An 8,826-nucleotide genomic window follows, 5' to 3' on the forward strand; every position below is an offset into this window, starting at 1 on the left:
TGTGTACTGTGCCTCTCACCGGTGTGGCCAATGCAGGCTCGTATTAGAAACACTGCTTGTGACTGATATTGTCATGTTTTCTCACATGGATGGAGGCGTGTGGCCCTGCGGGACACAGCCCTGGAAGCATCTCGCTGTTTTATAAAAGAAAGCGAATGCTTTCTGAATGACATCCATTCTTCTTCTCAAGTCACTAGTCAATAAATTCCTTTTTTCATATTGCAGGCTGTGGGTCGGGTTTTTTCGTCTTTTTTCTCATGCATATCCTGTATTAATCCAACATCATGTCATCATGGTCTGACATGCAAGTTCCTTATGCGAACTGACCTGAGTCACATTTTCACAGTTTACTGGAAAAGAATCGCCCCACTTCCAAGCACAGACCAGGGCTGCAGCTAGAAACTGAAAACTTCTTGTCTTTGACATTATGTAAATGTGCCAATCTCTTTTCCAATAAGGAAGCTTTCCCAGCACACTATTTCCACTGTCAATATTTCATGTAAATTCCTTGAATTTATCATTTATCATTTATCATCATATTCTCTTTTTTTTGCAATTCGTTTATTTTACATTTATTTGTGTAGATATTGTATATATATATATATATATATATATAAGTGTACGTGCTGCTGTTACACCGGAAGTTCCGAGCTTGGGATAAATAAAGTAACTATCTATATATATTTTTCCCCTTTTTTAAAAAATAATAATTTTGCATTCGTTTTGCTGCTGCCGTGCCTTTTACAAACACAGATTCCGTTACAGCTCATTCCAAGCCTCTTGTGTATTCCCGTGTCCCACCAGGTGTTCACTGCCCCGTGCAGTTGCAGCGTCGGGGTTGTGCAGCAGAGACTTCACTGGTCGACTCGCTCCTGATGGAAACCGGTGCGGCTGCACAAGAAGCTTTAAAGGCGCAACTGCACCGCCGGTAATAGAAACTGTATTCTGCGCAATGAGAACCAGCTGCGCCTCCCCCCAGCCGAACATCCCTGGTTCATCTTGAATCACTTTCTGACACACACACACACACACACAAACACACACTGGGATGAAAATGCACTCGCAGATCCACCGGTGCGCACAACAGTCAGGTGATCATGTCAAAGTGTACATGTGTTAAAAGCGTTACACACAAGCAGCGCACATGCGTTTGCACATAGGCCCTGGCTTTAGATCCTCCAGCCAAGATCATTTGGGGTGAGCCTCACAAGTGTTTTTTTATTTTATTTTTACGGGGGGGGGGGGGGGGGGGGGGGGGGGGGGTTGCAGTCAAGGTAACCGATCCTGGCAGGCACATGGGACAGTAAAATTCCAGTCATCATAGCCTCCAACAAATCATCCCTTCCATAACTCCCCTCACACGTCCGGAGCACCCCTCTGTCAGATCAAAGACTCCTGTGAATCACCACGCATCCATATACATTTGGCCCCCTTTTTATTCTCTTCTTTTTTTTTTGTCATCCCCTCAAAACTGCTTTTTGTCTCTCAACACCTCTCGGTCTGCTCGCTGCTTGCCTCGCGACCAGTCGTTTCTATATATATATATATATATATATATATTGTTTTGCGAGGCCGACGTGAAGGCCGAGGATGAGTGTGATTTCCTCTCCTCTCCTCCGGTGTGACAGCAGCAGAGAGGGTCTGGCATCGCGCCCCTCGGACCCGCGTGGAGCTGCAGGTTCTTCAGGTGTTCCGACCAGACAGAGGTGACGTCATCGCGCTCCGTCTGAATTGGGGAACCTTTGCTCTCAGGAGCCACAGGGACCCAACGAGTCCCCTCAGCTGTAATACGAGTCGGGTGACATCTACGCGGACGCGGGCGATGTAAGAGTTTCTTTATGGAACATTACTCTCTATTTTTTTTTCCAAATCAACGCAGATCCAGAGACTGGTGCACTAAAGAATCAGTTTAGGAAGATGATTTGACATTTCCTATAGGTGAAATTCTCCTCAGATGGGAAAAGCTCAGACCTATGACCGATCCTACACCCAGAACAGAATGATTAACGTGCCAACATAGTTAATTTAAACCTTTTTTAACACTTTACATTGTGAGTTGTAGTGGAATATTTCCAGTCAGTTTCAGATTGTGGGGCATGGTTGTCATCCTCATCCTCGTCGTCACCTGCTCTTTGTTTTTCTGAATAGGAGCCTGATTATCATTGCCCAAAGCATATACAGTACAGTGGATGGAAACGTTCTGGCTGGGGGCCTCCTCCTCCTCCTCTTCCTCCTCCTCCTCTATTTTTCTTCTCCTTGTGAAGTGTGGATATTTCCTCACAGACGCTGTGCAGGATCAGCCCCTTATTCTGTGAGCGTCCCCCGGGTGTAGTAGGCCTCTTGCAGCTGAGCGAGGGAGCAGGAGGTCAGAGGGCATAATCAGGCAAGGTGTGTGTCTTTGTGTGTATGTGTGCATGTGTGTGTGTGTGTGTGTGTGTGTGTGTGTGTTCTCCTGCATTTGCATGCTCCGTCTCTTTCATGCAATGCATTTGCCCATATTTGAAACATTACCTTCTTTACGAGGAGGTTGTATGAACTATAGACCTGTGGCCACACTCCGACCTACACACTGAGGCCTGCCAGGGTCGGAATTAAAAGTGGCACGACAGTCACCATTACCACTGGAGCAACAGAAACACAGAGAAAGACCAGGCGTCCTGTCGGCCGAGGGAAACCCGGGATACATCCCAGTACCAAGTGAGCATTCTTTGGGTTTTAAGCTATGTGGTGCAGCCCTTCAGAAGGGTTCTCGTGTTCCAGCCCATTTACAGCCGCCAGTCATGTGTGGAACACACATAACATGGTCTCATGTACTCGAAATGCTGTTGTGTGATTATTTGTTTTCAGATACTCCTCTGAAGTGTACGCTGCAGTGTGAATTATAGCAAAATTGCTCTCTAATAAGAGGCAATTATTCAGCACAATTTGATCAGAGTCACATTATCAGTTCAGGATCATCATCCAATGTTATATGTTTTGTTTTTGCTTGTATTGTATTTACCTTTTTGCATCACACATTTTGTGTGTGATCTCTCATTTGATATCCTGTCTTTACTGCATAATTCCAATATTGTTAAATACGATTTGCTTTCTTAAAATGAAGATTGTATTTTTACATTTTATACAGGAAAAATCGTGCAGTTTCTTCATCTCACTCTCACTCTTTTACTTTTTTCCCTCTTGTTTCTTCTCTTTTGAATAATAATAATAAAAAAAGGTCTGCTTTTACATTGGAGTTAAGATAACTGGCTACAGACAGACACACACACACACACACACACACACACAAGCCAACCTACAACCATAGAGCCACAGAGATCTCCAGAGGTCAGTCAGCTGATTTGGACAAACTATTCCTTTTTTTGGCAGCGGATGGACTCCGCTCTGTAACACGAGCCACCTGCGCGCCGCTCTGCGCGGAGAGAACCCATTGACAGATGAAGAAAGAAGTGGGGCCGCTGACAAGAACGCACGGAGGAGAGGAACGGTCCTCGGGAGGAATCCGCTGCAGAAACCGGAGAGCCGCTCGGTTAGTTTAAGCCTCCCTCCTGTTTGACTTGCACATTGTAGGGAACTGTAGAGGACGCGCGGGGCTTGATTCGATTACAGATAAAGCGGGTCAATTTACGCAGTGAGTCTGTGCGTAAAAATCGCTCGCCGCGCAACGCGCGCCTGTGTTTACTGTACACGGAATATTAACGGGCCTTGGAGAGAGTGAGCACGCAGCCGCAACACTCCTGAGGACAAATGGATTTCATACAGCAGTGAACGCGGTGTTTTTTATTGACCCGCGAGGCCCAGGGTGATGTTTTATTATAACCCAAACCCCCAAAAAACAACGTATTCGTTTCAGAGATATTAATATCTATATCTATAATAATGTTTTATAAAATATGAATTCAAGTTTGAAACCACACGTCAACGTTTGTCAACAACAATTCAACATTAATACAAGGATTGGAATAAAGGTTTTCCTCGATGAATAGATTATAGGTGTTAGGCACATTTCATAATAATACAAGCATAATTCTTAATTAGATTCCTTTTTTATTCAATTCAGTTTCTGCGCAAAAAGCACAAATAGCCTATCAAAAAAAGCCTTGAACAAACAAAATAATAATAATAAGTTACTTTATGACTAAATAAGTGTCTCTTCTCAGTCATATATCAGACACATGAGACCACGAGTGGTCCCTCCTGCTTATTAGCGAGACCAAGACGCACACTCTGGCTCCCTCCCTCCTCCGCCCTCCTAACCCCTCCCCTTCCACCCTCAAAACTATTTAGCATCTGAAACTGGGATAAAGTTTCCAAAAAAGTTTTAGGGAAAAAACTTCCTGCGCGAGGCGAAGACGCGTGCCAAGCCCCGGTCAGAAGAGCCAGTGTCTCCTGAAGCGACGGTCGGACGAGGGCGCGCGGCGGGGGGAGCACCTTGAAGAGATCTCCACTCGTCTTTTTACGGATCTATACCTTTTCTGTAACCACGGCTTCGACGGTGGACAGCGTTTTTTCCTCTCTCTCCCTGCATTTCTTCAAGAGAGAAATGGAAGAGGGCTCCAGCTCCCCGGCGTCCCCCGCGGATAGTCTGGCGACCAGCGAGGAGGAGCTGGACCGGCAGCAGAAGCGCTTCGCGAGGAAGAGGGGCCACAGCAAGAAGTCCAGCGAGGACAGCAGCAGCGGCGGCGGCAGCAGCAGCAGCCCGGGCCCGGTGAAGCAGCGCGGGAAGAAGCCGAGCCCGAGCAGCACGCAGTCGTACGAGGAGCTGCAGAACCAGCGGGTGCTGGCCAACGTGCGGGAGCGCCAGCGGACCCAGTCGCTGAACGAGGCCTTCTCGTCGCTGCGCAAGATCATCCCCACGCTGCCCTCGGACAAGCTGAGCAAGATCCAGACGCTGAAGCTCGCCTCCCGGTACATCGACTTCCTCTGCCAGGTGCTGCAGAGCGACGAGATGGACAGCAAGATGTCCAGCTGCAGCTACGTCGCGCACGAGAGACTCAGTTACGCGTTCTCCGTGTGGAGGATGGAGGGCGCCTGGTCCATGTCGGCGACCCACTAGCGGCCGGAGACCTTCACTTATACTGACTATGCCAAAAGCGGTGGGTACCAAGCGACTGCAGCGGAGGGGGAACCCAGTATGACCAGTATGAACTGTGGTTTTATTATGGGGTTGACCTTAGATAGATGTATAGACAAATAAAAAACTGTATGACAGCACAGAAATACACGAGACAGGGCTGATTTGACAAATTACACAATGTATTTGCGCGCAAATTTCGTGCACTTTTCTGCACGAATTGTCTCTAAAAAAAGGTGCAGTCGGTGCTTTTGGGCAGGTGTCTTGTTTTTGGAGGGCGTCATCTACACGTTCATATACAGACAGAGTGTGTGACGGGGGGGTGGGGGGGGTCGGTGCCAGATTTCACACCGAGGCCTCCGCGTCTCGTCGACGTCTGGATGCTGCCGCCGGCGCACGCGCCGCTCGTGGTGACAACCGATCCATCAGAGGACTTGTTGGTTGCGTTCGAGGTCCAGACAGGGATCCGGTCAAAACCCAAACGTATAGAAGTCCAGCTCAGGATGTGGAGGGGGGCGACTTAGTCAAAATAGGAATAGGAATAATAGTCTGGGAACATTTCCACAAGCCAGGCCAGATGATCCGCACGACTCGTCTGTTTCTGTCTCTTCTATATATATATATATATATATATATTGTTGGTTTTACCAGCCAGTTGTGAGCTTAACTGTTTACTTTCATGCAAAAGTCCGTAACAGCATTTTTATGATGAGGGGACTAAAAGAAAAAAAATACAACAACAACAGAGAAGTATAGGAGGCCGCATCAGAACGCAGCTGCCTGGTGCCACCGCGGGCCACTTACATCCACAACAGAGAAGCCTTCCTGTGTGCAGACCGCAGGAATGGGCAGCTCGGCTGGAGGGGCGAGTTCAAGCCGGTGCACGGCCATGACAACACAGGCGCGCTTCGCGGGACGTTTTTGCTCCGCGTCCAGAACATGAGGCAGAGTTGACAGCCAGCAGAACCCCCCCCCCCCCTTTTTTTTTTAACGAGTTGTCTTTGTGATTTTCACTTTTGGAAAAAAACGACTTTGCAATTCAGCCACAGAGGGAGAAAAGGAAAAAGAAAACGGGGAAAGTGATGTGACACCGACCGCGTCACACCATCGGCTGCGTTATCAGGGAAACACCCCGTGCAGGAAATACTTGTCTTCATAGTTTGATCTTCTTTAAAAATATATATTATTTTTTTTTTGAAAGGCACATGCAAAAATATTAACGCATATACCGCAGAGTGTCTGACATACTGAATAACACGTTGCAGTTTTCTTTCCGTTTCCATGGGCCTGACTGACATTTAGATTGCAGCTCTGTTGTCTTGTAAACTCGTCCCGGTGCTGCTGCATCGTCACAGTGATTTGTGCAGGCACAGGACATTTGAAGGGATTTTCTTTAGTGAGAAACAGATAGTGTCTCACGACCTGAGGAACTCGCCTTTGAGAATCAATAGAAAGGAAACATTATACTCCCATGTTCTTCTCCAAATACGAGGGAAGAATAACCAGTGGGTTACTATTCATTTATGTTGCGCGCAAAATTGAAACTGCCCCCCAAAAAAATACAAATTCAAATTGTGACATTATTTATACAAATGAAAACAAAGGCATTTTAAAGAAAAAAACAGATCGTGACCTCGGCGAACTTCCTGACACATAATGATAATGATAATAATAACTTTGTGTAGCGCCTTTCAAGGTTACAAGGAGCTTCACAATAAAACATATGACACAAAGCAAAGTTCAAAGTGCTTCGGAGCATGTGGAGAATAACTGACGGTGAAATGTTGCCCAGAGGAAATAGATTGGGTCATTATTATTCTGCAGCCCGAATGAAGAGCGTGCATTTATTCAAGATGCTTCCAAAGTAAAAGAAAATGTTTTATATTTTAGTTTTAGTTTTAGTTGAAGCTGTAGCATCATTCCCACTCTCACAGCTCTCAGCTCCGCGGTTAGTCATCATTGATCCATTAATGACTTCCCACGTGCAATATGAATATTAATATATATGTATACATATTATATATGTCACACCTGTCCCTCACAAACCAGCAGCTTATCAAGAAGGCCCGTTGCATCTCTCTTGGCACGTCCACTATATTACCAACAATGATGAATCTTTCTCTCTCTCTCTCTCCCTCTGTCCGTTGCAGACTGTTCACTTCTACAAAGTATGAAGACCCACGGGTGTTATTGAAGAAACCCACCGACCTCAGAGGAGGAGACACCCACACACGACCAGGTCCCGGGGCGCGTGCGTGCGTGCGTGCGTGCGTGGAGGGCGGACTCCATCCCGGCCGTGCGTGACCGCGTGGAGCTGTTGGTGAGGAGGAGGAGGAGGAGGAGGATGAAGAGCCCTGCGGTGTGTAGCCTACAGGCCAGAGGTGTTGTAGCTGGGATCCAGGGCCTTTTTTTCTTCTTCTTTTATAGGGAGATATATTTTGTTTTTCAAAGACTTTAAAACCAAAGTATAAATAAATAAATATATATATATAAATATATATATATAAATAAACGAATGCATATTGTACATACGTGTGTAAGTACGCCTGTAGTGTATAAAGGGACCAATGCAATCTCAAGAGTCATTCCTCCTGCATGGATTTATTTCACCGACGTTCTTTTTTAGCAAGTCTCCAAAATCAAGAAAAAAAAATCATAAAAAACTCCGTCCAATGTACATTTCCTTTTTTGTTTTTGCTTATTTATTAAAAAAACACATATTTTTGAACGAAATATGCTTGATTTCCATTTTTTATTTTTTATTATTATTGTTCAATGATTTAATATATACATTTAAAGGCATAGTGTCGTCCAGGGGCATTCATCCCATTAAAACCAGTCGACTGTTCAGTATTTAAAAAATGAATAATACATAACACCATATTAATTTCACTGCTGGGTGTGAGAAGCCCCCCCCCTTCCTTTCTTCCCCTTCCTCTTGTTATGGAAATAAAAACGCCGACTTGAAAAAAAAACAACTACAAAACAGGGCCATAAAAAGTACAGCTTCATTAACAGTGGAGGCAGCTCGAGCCAGGTTCAAGAAACAACAACTGGGGCTTGTAAAAAACGCTTGACGAGTCACCATCGTTCCACATGGCCTCTGCGCTCTTTACCCGGCAGACGCAGATAAGGACATGGAACTCTGGGCCTGCAGCTCCGACACCAAATAAATACACACACACACACACACACAGAGAGAGAGAAAAAAAACAACTAGTGGAGAAATATCTTTGAATCTCTCCCCTTGAAACATTCAAACTGTTTACATCTCCCCCCCCCCAGACGTGGTCAGATGCAATCTAAACACTGAAAGGAGCTCATTGTTAACGCGGGTCTCTGTCTGGGTCTGCTGATCCGACCCCCCCCCCCCCCCACCAGCATGTTCAACTTTTAAATAGCTCAACAGTGTCAAAGCCCCCCCCCCCCCCCCCCGCCCCCCTCTCAGTTTACCTGTGGCTGAGACAGGTACAGTCAGAGGTGACAGACAGAGCAGACTGACTGGAAGTGTGGAGAAAAATCAGATTCCGTGGCAGCCTGTCTGCAGGGGCGCATGTAGTCATTTTGGGGGCCTAAGGCAAACATGGGGCCCCTCTTCTTTTTTTTTTTTGGCAATCCTTGCAACGTCGTTTCTCTCGAAGCTTGATCTTTTTCATCACTAGGCACAGCAAACATGTGGGGAAAAAAACCCCAACAAAACATATTCATTATGTATTAAGGTGCAGCACCAAAAAAATCTGAACGTCATGGAA

General features: G+C 46.0%; 1 protein-coding gene across 1 annotated transcript; it reads left to right on the forward strand.

Moving 5' to 3' along the window:
• Positions 1-4,274: 4,274 nt before the first annotated feature.
• twist2 (twist-related protein 2) lies at positions 4,275-7,801 on the forward strand. Its single transcript, XM_035604875.2, has 2 exons — positions 4,275-5,096; positions 7,225-7,801. The coding sequence occupies exon 1, from the start codon at positions 4,544-4,546 to the stop codon at positions 5,054-5,056; it is 513 nt and encodes a 170-aa protein (XP_035460768.1). The 5' UTR covers positions 4,275-4,543; the 3' UTR covers positions 5,057-5,096; positions 7,225-7,801.
• The last annotated feature ends 1,025 nt before the right edge of the window (positions 7,802-8,826 follow it).

Source organism: Scophthalmus maximus, chromosome 14 (assembly GCF_022379125.1).
Source record: "Scophthalmus maximus strain ysfricsl-2021 chromosome 14, ASM2237912v1, whole genome shotgun sequence".
NCBI classification, from domain to species: Eukaryota; Metazoa; Chordata; class Actinopteri; order Pleuronectiformes; family Scophthalmidae; genus Scophthalmus; species Scophthalmus maximus.